The 16,678-nt window shown below is 51.7% G+C and overlaps 1 protein-coding gene across 13 annotated transcripts in view; it reads right to left on the reverse strand.

The window, feature by feature from the left end:
- CASZ1 (castor zinc finger 1) overlaps positions 1 to 16,678 on the reverse strand; it is a 186,115-nt gene that overhangs the window by 88,687 nt on the left and 80,750 nt on the right. For 7 of the 13 annotated variants that reach the window (XM_074558338.1, XM_074558332.1, XM_074558337.1 and 4 more), the window contains one exon: positions 8,173 to 8,258. In XM_074558338.1, coding sequence (XP_074414439.1) covers positions 8,173 to 8,176 — 4 coding nt within the window. In that variant the 5' untranslated portion in view covers positions 8,177 to 8,258. The remainder of the gene's footprint in view (positions 1 to 8,172; positions 8,259 to 16,678) is intronic. The other 6 variants (XM_074558341.1, XM_074558335.1, XM_074558340.1 and 3 more) reach the window with 1 other exon arrangement.

Here is a 16,678-nt window from a genome sequence, read left to right on the forward strand (position 1 = left end):
GCAAGCCCATCCCTAAACTGTTCTTTATTCAACAACTAACCCAAGCAGGCAAACAGGGAAACCAGCAAAGCCTGTGCCTACAGATGCTCTCTTCCAGCCCTGCTTCTCTGGGGAGCAGCATGGCACAGTGAGGTGTCGAGGGGCAATTAGCTGTGCGAACAAGCAGTGGGAGGAGAAGGGAAGCTCAGCTCTCCAGTTACAATACCTGACCCTCCACGAGGCAGCAAGAGTAAGGATTTTCTGACACTGCTTTTATGCCAGAGAGCACTTTTGCATGGTACCCTAAAGGGTTTATTCACGTGCTAACATAAACGAAGCCAGTTTGTTCTCATAGCTCTAAATAGAAGCTCAGGTTGCCCTGAACCAGGCCGATACTTGGTTTAATTTACTGGGCACCCGAAAGTTGCCAGCAGGGAGTTGCCCGCAAACAGAACAACAACAAAAAAGTTAATGATCTGGGCTTTTTCTTTAATAAATAGGCAAACTGGCTGAGCCGGATTGTTGGCTGGGATTCGTCTCCCCTTTATCACCCTGGAGCTTCTGTGACACATTCTCCAAATCATCAGCATTTTGCAATTTGAGGTCGTTACCAAATAGTATTTTTTTGCCAAGGAAGGGAGAAAAATAAATTAATAATGAAGAAGCCCAAGCAGGGAGAGGCTGTGGGCTGAATGGCGCTGCCACCTCCGCGGGGATTGCTCAGGCACCTGGCAGCCTGCCCAGCGCGCACCTTGGTCGCTGTCTCACCCTGGAATGTGCTGCTGGCACCCAAGTGCTACTTGATTTTACTACGAATTAATCAAAGTCTCTTCTGCAAATGTCTGACACTAAATCACCACTGGCTGAGCTTCAAATGCAATTCCCCTGTTCCAGGGATTTGGTGCGAGGAGATTACCAGCTCCAGGTGAAGAGCTGAAGGGGGTTTCCTCTCTGCACATCTTCTGCTTCTCCAAAGCATCAGCCTCTCCCAGCTGGAAGGACAATAGATTTCCCACAAGTCTCCTCCTGCTCAGAGCAGGTAACCACACAGACATCCAAGATATGCTGGGATAAACCCATCTGTGCTGCCTGACTGGAGTGTAGTTACACCAAAAAGGAATTCGGCACGACTGCGAGCTGACACAGGTGGCAGAGCACTGCACTGGCAGCTTGGGTGTGCCTGTGACCCCGTGTTTATGGAGCTGTGGGAGCATCTCCACACAGGACAACACACAGAGATAGATGAGCACCTGCCTGCGTGGGTATGGCTGTCTGCTCATCTGTGCACAGGCATGTGCAAGGCCTGGTGGCACTGTGTGGGCACTTGGCCACATGTGTACAGGGCTGTGCAGTCAGATGTGGCTGCCCACAGACATTCTCCAGGGGTGTTCTTGCCATGTTAACGTGTGCATGTCTCATTTGTCTCCGAACTTGTAGTACTGAGCACCCTCCCTGTTCTGTGCAGCCCCACAAAAGGCGGTTTGCCATGACTGATGATCTGGATGGCATCAGCACATGCCCTTGCACTGCTCCAGCAACACACCCCTCCCTGAGCCATGGGCGAGCTGTATTCCCCTCTCCACACTCTGCCTGTCTCAGAGCCCTTTCATATTTTCAGTGCTCACTAGACCGTGAATTCACCTTCATACCAGTTACAGGGTTATTTAGCTTCTCCTGACACTGATAACCACCAAACTTTCACTGGCAGCTCAGCTCTCTCCAGAGACACGCAGCACTCCTCTCTCCCGTGGTGCCCCCACCACGCACACCCACCAGGAGCAGGGGGCACATGCCCCAGCAGGGCACAGTGCCCCAGTGCTCGCCCACCAGCCACGGGCACTTATCCCCAGCACATAGCTACACTGTGGAAAAGAGGAACAGAGCAGAGGAGTTAAAAACTGGATGGAAAGAATGAAATAGAGAACGGAAGAGAGAGACAGAAGGGGAAAAGGGTGATAAAGCAAAACCAGTACAAACAGAGGAGGAAACCCCCCTGGGAGAACAGAGAAAGGATGTGGGATGGAGGCAGAAGTGCACAGGAATACACGGTGGGGTTTTCCCCCTGCACACCCCACAAAGCAACACTGTCCAGCAGCTGACACCAACATATTCCACAGCTCTCCCCGAAATCTTAGGGATCAACTAGGCAGCCCTTGTATAGCAGCTGGACTAGCTGTGCATGGGCTGGGGCACTGCTGAGGAGCAATGAGGATCATCAGCCTGGGTGGGAAACACGGAAAAGACGGAACTGGTGTCACTTCTGGGGCTGTCCGGGGCAAAGCCAAGAGCTGGATCTGATGATCCCATGTGGATCCCTCCCAGCTCAGGATACTCCATCACTCTGGGGTTCTGTGATACTGTGAACTGCCAGAGCCCAAAGGGATGAGAACAGGATGGACCAAAGCAGTAGCCCTGGCACAAGTTTATCACAGCCAAATGCTTTTGGCACAAATTCTTCACACCCAAACACTTTTCCCAGTCCTCCAGCTTCTTCGGGATGGCTCCTACCACTGGAGCCTCTGCTGGCTGTGCATGGCCATCCTGCAAAGGCAGATCTGTGGAAAGACAGCAGAAACACCCCTGCTGCCTCACCTGCCCCAGGAACACACCCCAGGGCTCCTGCTTTCCCCATCTCACCACGACAAAAAAGAGCTCTGTGCAAATAATAGATCAATAGAGCCCCCGCCTCTTCGGAAGGAAAACAAACACCCGGATCACCGCAAATTAGAGAATGTTTCGCTTCACTTCATCCAAACAGGCTGACAATTTTTTTGGGTTGTTGCCACGGTGACAGAGTAACACAGCGTTCAGCCTGTTGCAGAACAATCAATTAAGTTAATGCCTCGGAGTGCCTGTTTACCCTTCCATTTAGGAGGTGCTGCTCTCCCTCACGCTTTCTCTCCAGCTAGTTTCAGATTTCTGATCCTTTGCTTCCTGCTCCTAGTTCTTCTTTATTTAATGCAAAAAAAAGTCCCTACCCTAACTACCTTATAAGGAGCCTCACACTTTTTGGAATGATTGCCTGGAATAAAGTTTTCCCCCCCTGTGACTCCTGTTATTTCGCGTTCTTCCCTGGAAAAGCTGGGGATTTACCTTCACCTTGCACGGCACAGGCCCTGTCCCCTCCTCCTGGTGTGGTCAAGAACTTTCCAAGTTTCTAAAGGCCAGCTCAACATCCCCTTGGGAGAGTGGTACCTTCGGAGTAACTGCTCCTAACAAGATGAAGTAACTTGAACTAAAGATCTATGAAGTGATCAGCAATCCTTCCACTATTGCTGTTTTTTATACTGTGGGCTGTAACCATAAATGAAGAACCATCTTGTGCTAACTGCTATCTGAAAAGGAGAACTACAAAAGGGCCTCATAAGAGTCTAGGTCTCATGCTATGGTACAGAACTCCTAAATATTTGCTTAAATGATCTTGGCTTAAGCAAAACTCAACCTAGTGCTGAAAGCATTGTGCTGAACTGAGCCTATGGCGAGGAAACTTTAAAGCAGGCACCATGGCCAGGAGACAATGGCAGATCCATCACTGCAATCCTTTAAAATAAAGGGTGCCAAAACATTTCTTGGCTCTGCCCTGACCACCAGCAGTCTGCCAGGCCTTTCACAGGCTCACATGCTGCTGCTGCTTATCCTGTGGGTTTATTTCCTGCCTCACAGGCAGTGTGAGCAGGCACACTTGGCTGTGTAGCTTCACTGCCTGTCTGCAGCCACTTTCTCATCCCTTGCCCAGTGAGCAGAAGTAACTGCCCTCCATCTTCCCAATCAACCCAAACAACACCTCCAACAGCATGGGTGAAAATGAGGTACCAGGGAGTGAAAGGATTTATCCAAGGCCAAGCCTGAGATATAATTCAGGTTTCTGTCTCCTGATCTCTCTGCAGCTTGGTGCTGTCTTTCTCATCAACACAATATTCCTATGCTTTTATTTGAAATCTGAGGAAAAGTGTCCATCTCCCTTGTATCCTCATCCTGAAGGAAAAGGCAGAGGCAAGCATGATGTGAAAACAGGAGGATTCCATGATACTGTCTTCTCATCCTGCCACTAGCAACAAGTGCCTAAATGTAAAGTGTACATTAATTTAGTATTGAGCAGATGGAAGAAAACAGTAGACCACGCAGATACAGAAGAATGGTGCTCAAACACTAGGAAAAATCACAATAACAGGTCAAATATAACATCTCCTCCCCTCTCACAAGCTAACACAAGCCTGCTCAGGGGGGAGCCCTGAGGCCAGGTCTGCACGGGCTGCAGGACAGCCATGCCCCAGGTCCCCCTGGCCCACTGCTCTCCCCCTCCCAGAGAAGTTGTCAGCAGAACCTGTTGGAGCAGGGGCTCGTTGACTGCTCCCTGTCCATTACAGCCCGGATTATAAGCATATTGCACAGTGCTCTCTGCACGGTGCTGGGGAAATCCAATACGCTGAAAGGTTAATGCAATCAATTAGGGTGACAAGGAAGTAGAGTAAAGCCTTCTGAGTAGATGAAAGGGAGAGAGAGATGGAGACAGGGAAAAGCCAAGAGAAGCAGGGGGGGAGCAAGGAGTGGGAGGACGAGGAGGAGGAAGATGGTACACAGGACTTGTGCTGCAGACCTCAGGGTGCTGGCGTGGCCAAGGGCACTATCCTGCCCCAGCATGGATGGGGTGGCATCATTCACAGAAGCAAGGCAGGCCATGGGTCCCCAAGGCACCAGCTGGGCCAGGACTCCCTGTTTGTGGCTTTTCCTGCCATCTCCTGAAGAATGTGGAGCCCTGCTCAAACTGCAGCTGCCCAGGTTGGCCTGCCATCAACCTGCTCCCCAAGGGTGATCGCTGGGGGACTGGCAAAAGTTCCTGTATCTTTCCTGGCCAGGCACCCAGCAGGCATGAAAGGAACTGATTAGGTTTGCAAGGCAAAGGATCTCAGCAAGCCATGGGGGAGCATCAAGGGAGGAGAAAGAGGGAACAGGAAGGACAAAGAGAACTTCTGGCAGTTCATACACTCTGCACACAAAGGTAAGGATGAGCACCATCTCTCTGTAGACTTCCTAGTTAGAAACTGGTCATCACTGGCCTTGCATCTATCCTCTCATGTCTGTAGGCATCTGTAACTTAGATGCTCTTTTACTTTTCCAGCCTCCTTCCCAGCGTGTCAGCCTGGGCTTTCCTGCAAGGCCAGAGGACAAGCTCCAGGCAGTGCCCAGGTGCAGCAGCTTCACCCCTGCCTGCAGACAGCGCGCTCAAGCCACCAGCACAGCATGGAGATCCCACCCAGTGCCATAACTTACACCCTGCTGCCCTGTCCAGCATGGCACAGGCCCTCCCCAGGGCATTCAGCTCAGGGAGAGCCCCATCCTTCCCCTGCAGCCCCCCAGCCGCTGCTGACTGGCTGCAGTGCTGCTCCCTGACCCCCGAGCAGAGCAGCACTTCATTAACCTGGGCTGACAGGTCAGCAAGCACAGCCCCTTCCTAGCACGGCTCCTGCTCGGGCACAGCTCAGCCAGGGAGAACGTGACACCAGCTCATTAGAACAAATTATTACTCTATAACCCCTGCTGCAATGTCCCTTAATATGCCTATTTAGCAAGAGACAAGTCCTGGTGGGCTCCTCGGCATTAAAACAACCTCACAAATCACCAGAGGCACAAGCACCATGATCTCCACTTCTGGGGGTGGAGAGAGGGCGGCTCTTCTTGGATGGGTGCTGGAGGGGCAGAGTCCTGGGCTCTTCCCCTGCAGCAAAATGAAGTTTCAGATATTGCTGGGGGATGTTCTGCAGGCAGGGAGTTTCCATCTGGCTGTGGCTCACTGTGCTGCCAAACATGCCCAAGCTCCAGCACAACCAAGTGTTGTTCCCTCATTGAAATCCGCTGAGGAAGTGCTCTGGGGTGCCCATTAAACTGTTGGGCCTGCTTTTCTCTGCCTTATCCCTGCCTAACTCTGCCCTCAGCACTACCTATCGGTGTCATGTTCCCTGCTAGACCTACAAGATTTAAATGTTTCCCTGTGGTATATATGAAGTCAGTGCCTGGCTTTCCAAATCCATCCACAACACTGACCCCACACGCTCACTCCTTCAGGTTAACCAGCCAAGCCAAAGAGCAAGTCTGGAAGCTGACATTGATGGTAGGCACTGTGTGCTACCTCCCCATGCAAGGCCAGGCTAGATTTTGGGGGATAAACCCATGCACATGAAAGCAGTGGGCTCACACCTTTGCAGGGAGGGCTGCCAGCTGTCTTGGACTAATCCAGAAATTACAGAACTGCCGTAGTTTTGGGCACAGTGAGTGAGATATCACAGGCAAAGACAGAAAGGAAGGCTGCTACTATACAGGAACAGGGAGCATGAGGAAATCAACCTCCAACCTGACCTTTAGAAGAGGGAAAAGGGAGAAATAAAACAGTGATTCATATAACAGAAAGAAGTGGCAGCAGTGCCAGGCAGGAGACAGTGAGGAAGAAAAGTAATGGAAAGAAGAGAAGGAAGTGTGAGAAGTGTGTGATGGTGGGCACAGAGAGGGGCAGGATGAATGGAGAAACGAGGGACCTGAGAGAAACAGAGAGAGGGAGGGCGGGAGGAAAAGGAGGAGAAAAGAGCAAGAATGGCCATGCAGCGAGGAGCACACGGGCGAGGCAGAGTGCTGTAACCAGGGTTGTGAAGCATGAAAAGGGAAGAATCTGCCTGTTCCTTTCAGCACTTGGAGCATGGCGCTCAGTGGTGACCTACACTGTGCCTGGCTGTGATCACGTTTTCAGGGCCACTGCCTGCCGATCCCAAACAATGATGAGGAGCCTTTGAAGTCACAGAAAGAAGCCGCAATGTGAACTGGGGACTTTTTTTTCCCCCCTTTTTTTCCTCTCCATTTTTTTAAGGGCCGGGGAAAGAAGGGAGGAAAAGGAAGGCCTGAAGTGGTGGGGGAAGGCTGGGGGAGAGGTTGCAAGGACAGAACAGAGAGTTGCTCTCGGTGGGGTGCCCCGAAACGAGAGAGACAAAAAGAAAACAAACAGTTTATGAGTAGGGCACATGCTGCCTGTGTCTGCATGCCCCACACTGCTGGCCCCCCGTGCTCCAAGGGAGGCTTCTGTTCCCCAGCAATGATGGATGGATGCATAGGGCCATTCAGGCCTGCCATGTTACAGCAGCAGTATTTACATAACACTGGCCTTCCACCGGTCACCTCTGACACTGCCCGGCCCAGCCTGGGGCCCCCTCCCACCCCAGCCAGCCTGGGCCCCTCGGATGCTGCTGGGACTCAGCCCATGTGCTCCCCAAACCTGGGCATTGGGGGTCCCCACTGCCGCAGGGATGCTCTGAGCGGTGAGTGCTCCTGGCACCTCTGAGTGATGTCTCACAGGGCAGAGCACCTCCCACCCTCCCCACGGCTCTCCTGCCCTCAGACCTGTCTTGGTGATGGAGGGGAAGGAAGAGGAGCCAGGGACAGCAGGAACTGCCTCAGCATGGCAGGGGCTTCTCAGGAACCATCATCTGAGGTGGCATAGGGAGTGTCTTACCCAGCACATGGAGATAAGGCTTTTAAGAGACAATATTATCTTCCATTTCCCTGGGCTCCAGACCTCTGACTCTTAGCAGGGACAGACCAAGTCCCCTTCCAAGCTCTAGAAGACTGTGAAGCTGGGGGTTTTTTTTCCTAAGACAGACCATGAGGGTCTAGGTAAAGGGAAAACACAGATTCTGCTGGACACATGGAAATGTTCCACACTACCACCATGGTTCTGCAGTCTGAATAGATAAAAATGTGCCAGAAGAAGAGGAGAACATGCACATCACCATCTGAATTATGTGAACTGAGCTCAGCAAAACTTCACAGTAGATGGAGACTGCATCCTGTTCAGTGAAAGGACCTTATATCCTTCTCCTCCATCACACATGCATGAAGATAAAGCAGTTCCCTTTCACCAAAATCCTTACACTTTTTTAGCTGCAAAGATAGAGGCAGTAGAGAAGATATTGAGGAAAACCTTCAGTGACAAAACCAGGTGCCCACAACAATTGCTGTACAAAGACAAAGACAGGATTAGGACACACATATGCCAGGTCTGCACTTGACCTTCTTCTGCTTGCATCTCTCTTCATGAGTGACAACAGTCCAACCCCAGAAGGTCTAGTGCAGACATGGCCACGGTGAGCAGGCTGTAAGTGTGAGAGACACACAGAGGAAAAGAGAACCCAGGAGGGCATAGTGACATACCCATTGCAGTCTGAAGTCTCTCCTACCTTTCGGAGATTTCAAGGCCTCGTTTCTTGCCTCGTTTTTAGCTCTAAATTCACTTCATTCTGGAGTGAGAAAAGAAAGGGTCCGGTTAACACAAAGGGCACACCTGAGTAAAAGCCAAGACTCACAAAAGCTGCGTAAGAACATGGTCCAGCATGGGACATTCAGACTCCACAAGGGAACAAAATGCTTTTCTGCTCCTAGCTGCACCCCACAGCACTTCTCTGTGCAAAAGGTTCCTCATGAGGGTTGGGAATAATTTCACATAGAGAGCAGCCATTGCTGGGCTGGATCCTGCTCCCCAGGTACCAGAGACACACCTTGGGCCGGTATGCTCCGTACTTTGCCCACACATCTAAGATTGTGTTCTGCTCCATGTCAAATTTTCCCTTCCCAATCTTCACATTTCCTCTGCTGACCCCTCTTACCCAGAGGCTCCCCTGTGTGCTGATGGTGAGGCCTCCCTTGCACACCTTGTGGGGCACAAGATGATGGGGTGCAGGACTGGGTCCCGGGTCACTGAACCCCCTGACCCACTCATCTGTGTATTTTCTGCCCAGGAGAATACAGAGAGTGAGGACGAAGGAGAAAAGGGACAGGGGAAAAAAAGTCACAGCAAAATACACGAAAAGTAAATTGAATTATTTAAAACCATATGTTCCAAAAATGTGACAGAGCATAAAAGCCGTGCCATGAGACTTCTGGAGGGGGTTATTCTGCACAGGCAGGGTGGGAGGAGAGCTCAGGGCTGGGGGAAGACTGCTCTGCAGCCAGACTGGGTCTTCCCTCTGCCAGAGCTGGGCGGTGGCCAGGAGCACAGCGTGGCTTCATGCACAGTGGCAGGGGCGCCTGGGCCATTCCTGCAGCCTCTGCTTTGCAGCCCTGCCCCAGCAGCTCTCACAGCTGCACGGGGTGGCAGCACAAGGACAAACTGCCCCGAGGTGCTGCCCAGCGTGCCCGGGGCTGAGCCCAGCAGCCCCAGCTCTCCGTGCCACACACTGCTCCCCTCACGTTCCCTTCTCTGGGTGCAGCCCCAGCTCTCCGTGCCACACACTGCTCCCCTCACGTTCCCTTCTCTGGGTGCAGCAGAGACTCAGCCCTTCTGAGACCCCCTCGAGGCCCTTGCAGGACAAAAGTGAGAGGGATTCAGGGGGCTCCGTGCTGCTGCCATGGCTCAGCCCTGTGCTCCAGGGCCCGGGCACTCTGTGCATGTGGACAGCCTCCTCCTGTCACTTATACTCTGCCACTGCCAAAGATAGATGCCATATGTTGGCGGGGACCCAGGGCAGGAAGGAGCTAGTGAAATATCCCAGATGGATGCATGGACAGGAGGGCAGAGCCCCTCGGTGAGGAAGGTGCATAACCTCCACCTAAAGGAAGGAGCCTGGCTCCTTCCTTTCCCACTCAAATCCTGATGCTAAAAAGGCTGAGGGCATGACTGGAGTAATACCAGCTCCCTGTTTTGAGGTGCTTTTCCTCGGTCCTGCTGGCATCCCTTCTTTCACCTTTTCCTTCCCTTTGTTCTCCCTTTTTTCCTTGCTCTTTCCACTGCTTTCTCTGCCACTGTCACACTGTTTTTCCCTTCCCTCTCTTTTGTTCTCTCCCTCCTTCCCAAGCTCTCTGCCTGTAACTCTCTGCCTTCCTGCCTTCACTCCCTAACCCCTGTGCACGATCAATTCTTGGGATTGGGTTTTTAATTGTTTTTTTTTTTTTTTTACTCCTCTTCTTTTGGCTGCAGCTTATCAATGATGCAAGAGGAATAACGCCAATTTACTTAGAATGTGTAATCCCCAAATCAGATTGGGGGATTGTATGAGGCAATATGACCTTGCATATGTCTCCATTAAAGCCAGCCAGGCCTCCTCTTGTATTCTGTGTTCCCAGTACATATTTAGACAGATAACGCTAATTGTACTTGACATGTCCTCTTAAGGATGGACTCTTCCCTCCCCCAGCTCTGCTTCCCTGCCTGACAATGTGCCAGAGCCCAGCCCGCGCCCTGGCAGCGTGGCACGGCACGGCACCTGTGGGCACGGCCGGGTGGGCACCCAGCACGGCCCCACGGCCAGCTCTGCTCCCTCCGTGCGGGAAGGGGCCCGAGAGGACAAGGGGCAGGGGCAGGGCTGCTGGGACATGGCTAATCTGAGATTACACACTGCCACTGTGCCAATTGTGGCTTCAGACAAAGAGAGGAGACTTGCTCACCATGAACATCTTTGAGGTCTCCCTCCTTTCCAGTGATGGGCTTCTACCCCATACCTTAGTTCCTACATCTGCTTGGGCTAAGTATTTGGATGCTGGACCCTAGCTGCAGCACCTGGGGAACATCATAGGAAAATCATAAAGTCCTATAAGGGACCTTTAAAGGTCATATAGTCCAACTCCCCTGCCACACTTTGCACTAGACTGGTTTGCTCCAAGCTCCATCCAACCTGGCCTTGAACACTTCCAGGGATGGTGCAGAAACATGCTTCACTGAGCAACCTGTGTAAGGGTCTCACTACCCTCACCATAACAATTTTCTGCCTTACATCTAGGCTAAATTGTGCCTCTTTTAGTTTAAAATCATCACCCCTTGTCCAATCACTATAGGCCTAAAAAGTTTGTCCCTATCTTTCTTGTGAGCCTCCCTGAAGAAACATTGAAAGGCTGCTTCTTCCCTGTGCCTGTCGTTCATCACTCTCCAGAGCAGACATGCAGGACGCAGGAGGAGGAGGAGGGGAGCTTATTTCAAGGAAACCAATGGATCCAAACTCTTCGCCAAAGTGGACTCAGTTTTTTTTTTTCCCCTTGACACAACATCCTAATTCGACTTTTTCAGTATCTTTCCTTCAACAACCTTTTTTCCTTCCTCCCCTTCCTACCCAGCAACTGCGCATTTATTAATTCATGAGGCACTAATTAGTTCTTTGTTTAATTTTGTGTTAAACAGACTGACCGGAATGATAACGACTTGCAGCGTTGCATTACGGTCCCCAACCGCCCCTGTTTTCTGACAACAAGGGAGCGCAGTGAGACTGGCGTGATGAACCCCAATTCCCACTCCAGTTGCACTTCATTAAGTCAAAATGTGACAAGAAGCTTAGAGAGCAACTTTCAGATCGGATCGCACATAACAATTGGGCAGGAAACTTTCCAAGGGGGAAGCGCGAGAGGCACTCGCAGCGAAGGCTGGCACCGCGCAGTCCCCTGGCGTGCCTGCCTTAAAGGAGCCAGCCCAGGCTGCCCAGCCAGCACTCAGGGCATGGGCTGGGAGCAGAGAGTGCCAGAGGAAGGACAGGAAAGGAAGGGCAGCAAGACAAGCCACAGGCACGGCAGGGCAGGAGGCATCGTGTGCTCCCCTTGTTTCCTTTGCAATGATGGGTTGGGTTGTGATGAGAACCTTGGAGCACAGGTGGGATAATCCCTCAGCGGGTCACTTCATGAGCTTTGAGGACATCTTCAGACACCTTCAAATCCATGCCTCAGTTTCCCACCTGCAGCTCTACAGTGAAACCCTCAGCTGCTCTTCAGCTGTCAAGAACTACACAATTGTCATGGAGCCCCTAAGCTGCCAAGGGAGAGGGTGAATCCTGGCACCCACATTGCTAAAATCAGATGGGAAGAGACAGCTCTGACAGTAGGGAGAGGGATGGCCACCCTCCTGGAGAGGAAGCTGTGCAGTGCCTGACACTCCAGTGGCACTCCCAAGTTTTGAAAAGGTCTCGATCAGTATGGCAACAGCAATAAATCTGATAGACTGCAAAGCAAGCAGAGGAGGTGGCTCACTGAAGGGCAGTGAGATGCAAACAGGAAAGTGAAAAGGGTCTTAAAACACCACCTCAGAGGGGGTGGGGTATGAAAAAGAAAAGGAGACTATCCAAGTGCACAGAACATGGAAGTTTTGCCACAAATCAAATATATCTTCTGTTATTGCAGAGACGTCTGCTGTGGGAATAAACCAAGACCACCTAAAAGTGAAATGGGCGGCAAGGTCTCAATGACTTTCTGGCAAATATTTTTCCCACCCTTCTCCTCATCCCTCTCCCTCCTCCCTCAGGATAGGAACACTCATCCCCTAGCCTTGCTCTGCAGAAACCCAAAGCTCAGCTAAGGTCCAAAACACTGGCAAAGCACCGTGAGGAACTCTGAGAGTGTCGTCAGGACTGGGAAGGGACACGAGAGCTGTGGGGGAGTGCACAGCCATATGTCCTGGGCAGGGCAGGGGCAGAGAGGGAGCCCTGCCACCGAAGCCTCTGAGCCCCACAGGAGACCTGCCGGCTCCAGTCCCTACATGCGCTATCTGTGTTGTCACCTGAGTGAGCTATAATCATCCCAATCTTCGGGAAAGAGGCCAGGCTGCAGCAAGGTAGCACAGCATGGTGTTTGCCAGTACACTCACAGCTGAACAACACGCAGATCTGAGAGCAGACGTGTTTGCGCTGGCTTCCATCTTTCATGAATCTGGAATGCAGCAGGGACCTCTGTGACTGACAAAAAGGCTGTTCCTCCATGACAGAAATCCCAGGAAGACAGCACATCCCTCTGATTTCACTTATATATGTGCTCTGGATGCCATAAAAAGGCATTTGTAGATATTAACACTCAGTTGGAGGGTTGGAATGGTGTCCAGTAAGGGCAAATCACCCATTTAACACCTGAAGCAAGGACAACTGAGAGAGTCCAGGATTCCTGGAGACAAGAAACATACCCTGCTGTCACCAGCCCAACAAACCTTCCTGGTTTTGCAGAGGGTTGGAATATTCTGGCTGCTCTATAGATCCAGTTGAGCAGCCTCACCCAGCTATTGTCTCCTGCCAGTCTTGGACTGCTCGGCTGAAAAGGCCTGGGCTGAAGGAGAGGGAAGCTCACGTTATTTCCCATTTCTCCCTTTTTTGGCTGCTATTACAAGGCAACACCAGCAGCGCAGCACAAACCAACTCCATCCCCAGCTGTAGGGCTACACAGCTGCCAGTGCTCCCAGCAAAGTTTTGTGTTGAAAATTCACAAGCATCCCAAATAGGTCATGGTCTGCCCCTTCTTCATAAAACAGCATGCTGAAATGTCCTAGACTCTATCCCCAATCCTCTTTAACTAGGAAAACTCTCCTCCCAGGATTATGGGCCCACTGCCCCCCTTCTTTTCCCCTCCATCTGGCTGGGAGCAGCCTGGGACCAAGCGCTCTTCCCAGCCCTGGGAGAACCCTGCAGTTTCTCTCTCATAAAAAAGAAAAATGGGAGCTATAAAAAAGGCAAAGAAAAGAAAAGCAAAGCAAAGGGAAATCACTGCAAAGGAGGAAAAGAGCAAAGCCCCCCTCTCTCCACACCCTGTCCCCATTACCTGCCTGTTCAGCACTGGGTAGAGCAACCTGCTTTGCTGGGCTGGAGAGAACCAGAACCCTTGGACAGAGATTCTTCCCTGCTCTTACCCTGTGCCCTCTGCTCAAACCTGCTGAGCAGAGCCCAGCTCCATAAAGGTGGTCGTGCAAAAAGGAGGAAAACTGGGCAGCAGGAAAGGGACAGAGACCATTGCAGAGGTAACCCTGCAGCTCAGTGCCTACACTTTGGGAGTGCGGGAGCCAGGCAAGGGACAGAGCACCAGGGACAGCATCCACTGCCAGCCCCAGCTTCCCAGATGGCACCAAGGACCAGGGAAGGCCCCGGACCCCCAGCTCACCCCCAGCCACAGCACAGCCCAGCAGGGCAGGAGGGCAGTGCCAAGGCGGGATCCCAAGGAGTTCATCTCCTGCCACAGCATCTGTAAAGCACAGCAGTCCCCAAACTTGGCATTCGGCAGCCCTGGGCTGGCTCCTGCTAATTTGCTGTCAGGCTGCCTAAGCAAACCAATTAAAGCTAATCATTAATTATAAAAAAAGAGAGAAAGCAAAAGACCCTGCACAAATGAAGAACTGGAAAGGGCATGGGGAAAAGAAGGACAGGAGGGAGAAGAATGAGAGAAGAAAGCTTGAGAAAAGGTTTTAAAATCCCGGTGCACAGCCTTGGACGAAATCAGCAGAAGGGCAAGTGGTTTCCTAGGGCGGGGTGGGGAGAGGCAAAGGTGAGGGAATCAGGAAGGACCCAAGGAAAAAGCGAGAGTGGCACATGCTGGGCCAAGGTGGGAGCTGGCAGTGACACAGGGGGCAGTGGCACTGCACCTGACAGGGCTCGGGCACCTGCCTGCCCGCACAGACAGGGCCCAGCAGGACCAGGGAGCAGGAGAGCGGAGCGAGCGAGGAGGCGCAGCCGGGGCCGCGCTCCGGCACTGGGAAGCGCCAGGCGCTGTCCCTCCATGCCAGCGTTACCGGCTCTCCCCGAGCAAATGTCTTGGACGGCGATGAAAAATGGGGCATTTATGAAAAGGCCCTGATTATGCAGATCGGGCTGGGGCCCTGGCTCCGAGGCCGCCTGGCTCCCCGCGAGCTCCGCAGCGCTGAGGCCGGCAGCTGGCGGCGCGGCCCCCGCGCTCCGTTTGTTCCCGGCCCTGCACACACGCCCGCTTCCCAACGGCCCTTTTGAGGAGCCCCAGGCCCACGTCGGGCTGGCGGATGGCGGAGAGGTGGGGGCAGTGCCATGGAAACGGGCTCTTTCCTGGGGAAACGCGCTGCCGCCCCCCTCGCCGGCCCGGGTGCCCCCTTTGAGGAGCTGTCAGGACCCTGAGTGAGTGTCACACGACCCAAGGACCAGGCGTGACCAAGCCTATTTTCTGCCTCAAATTTGATTGATTAAAAAACTTTTTAGGAAAACCATGTTAAAAGAAAAAAAAAAAGAAAAAAAGAAAAAAAAGAAAAAAATTAAACAGAAAGGGACAAGGGGGTGGGGGAAAAGGGAAAGGCCTCAGTGCTGAGTTTCCCTGGCAATAGCACCAGGGGACAAGTGTCAGAGGCATATAAACAGCATAACCAGGCCAAAAATAAAGGTCAAAGGAAGCATGAAACTTAACACAACACTGATTAAGATAATGATGAAGCAGGGGACCCTAGAAAAAAAAATAAGTGTGACACACAGAAATGCTCCAAGTGATGGTCCAGAGACCTGGTATGTGGGAATAGTCCCTGATGCCCTCACCTCCAGGGCTTGCCAGGCTCTGGAGGTACCTGGAGAAGGGTGGAAATGGAGGAAAAGCCCAAGTGGAGGATTTGAGAAGCCTGTGCTATCCCCCCAGGCTGGTTGCTATAGGTTGAGCCTGCCAAACGACAACAAGCCCCAGAGCCAAGAGGTCCCTCCCATAACACAGACACTCTGTCCCAGCCAAGCCATGCTTGAATTTGCAACCAAATTCCTCAAAAGAGTTTCCCTGACACTGGGAGGAGAGCCCGAGTGTGTGTGAATCACAGAGGCCCTGCTGACACCAATGCTGGCTCAGGATCTGGCTCTTTGCCCTTAAGCAACTGGTATAAAAAGGCTCAGAGATGCCAAGAGGGGCGGATTCTGGTCAGACCTCCCTGCCCACCTCCTCCCCTTGCCCAGGCTAATTCTGCAGAAAGCCCAGAAAGGCTGAAGGACTCGGAATGCAAGGCCAAGAATGTCATACCCTTCGGCATTTCCCTGCTCCATCTCCTAACCTCCAGGATGATCTCACATTTTTGGAGCCCAGCTCACAACTCGCAATTTCCTGGGACTGGCTGTGTTACTCTTGCCAAGAGGTAGCAAAGAAACTGCAAATTGTTCCCCAGCTTCTTCTTCTATCAGTTTGGGACTTTAGAGCTTGCACAATATAAAGTGAAGAGGCACAAAAGGTTTTCCACTTTTTCTGTACCACTTTCCCATTGGGAGTGACTCCCATCCCATAGAAAATGTCCTTGTTCTGCCTTTTCTGGCATATCAGAGTCCTGGCAGAGTTGTCTCTGGGAATTCAGTGGGACAGGGATATCCATGGGCTTCCTTGCCCCTTGCATTTGGCCTCCAGGGAGTCCACTACATCCCACTCATTTCCTTAGATTTACCCAAGTAAAATTCTGATAGAATTCTGGACAGAAAAGGTTGTTCTTTTTCCTGACAAATATCTTGGGGAAAATAAGCTTTTAGTTGAAAATTTTCTTCCATGTAGTCTTTATCATGAAGAAATGCAAAGAAATGCTTTCACAAGAAGGCTGACAAAGTTCTACATGTATGTTTACCCCCACACTCTCTGCATTTCACTTGGTCAGAAGGCTGTTTTCCATCAAATACATTTCAATGCAAAATTTCCTGCATCATATTCATGTGTCTCCACCCTCCTCCATCATTGAGATTCACGGTCTTTTGTAAAGAATGATTCAATTAAACCACCGATGTTCCTCACTAGAGGAGTCTGAGCAGTGAGAGGAACTGCCCAAAAGTAGTGCCAGGCCAAGCTTTGTTCAAATATTCACCAAAGATGTGCAGGTTAGGAGGGGCTGGCCACCACCACCTCACACTTCCAGAAAAAACCTAAAATCACTGCTCTGATCCCTGACATTACTGGCTGAAAAATGGGATTTGAAAAATAATAATGGAAAACAATTTCATTTTTGAGCCATTATGGT

Source organism: Zonotrichia albicollis, chromosome 25, assembly GCF_047830755.1.
Source record: "Zonotrichia albicollis isolate bZonAlb1 chromosome 25, bZonAlb1.hap1, whole genome shotgun sequence".
Taxonomy (NCBI): domain Eukaryota; kingdom Metazoa; phylum Chordata; class Aves; order Passeriformes; family Passerellidae; genus Zonotrichia; species Zonotrichia albicollis.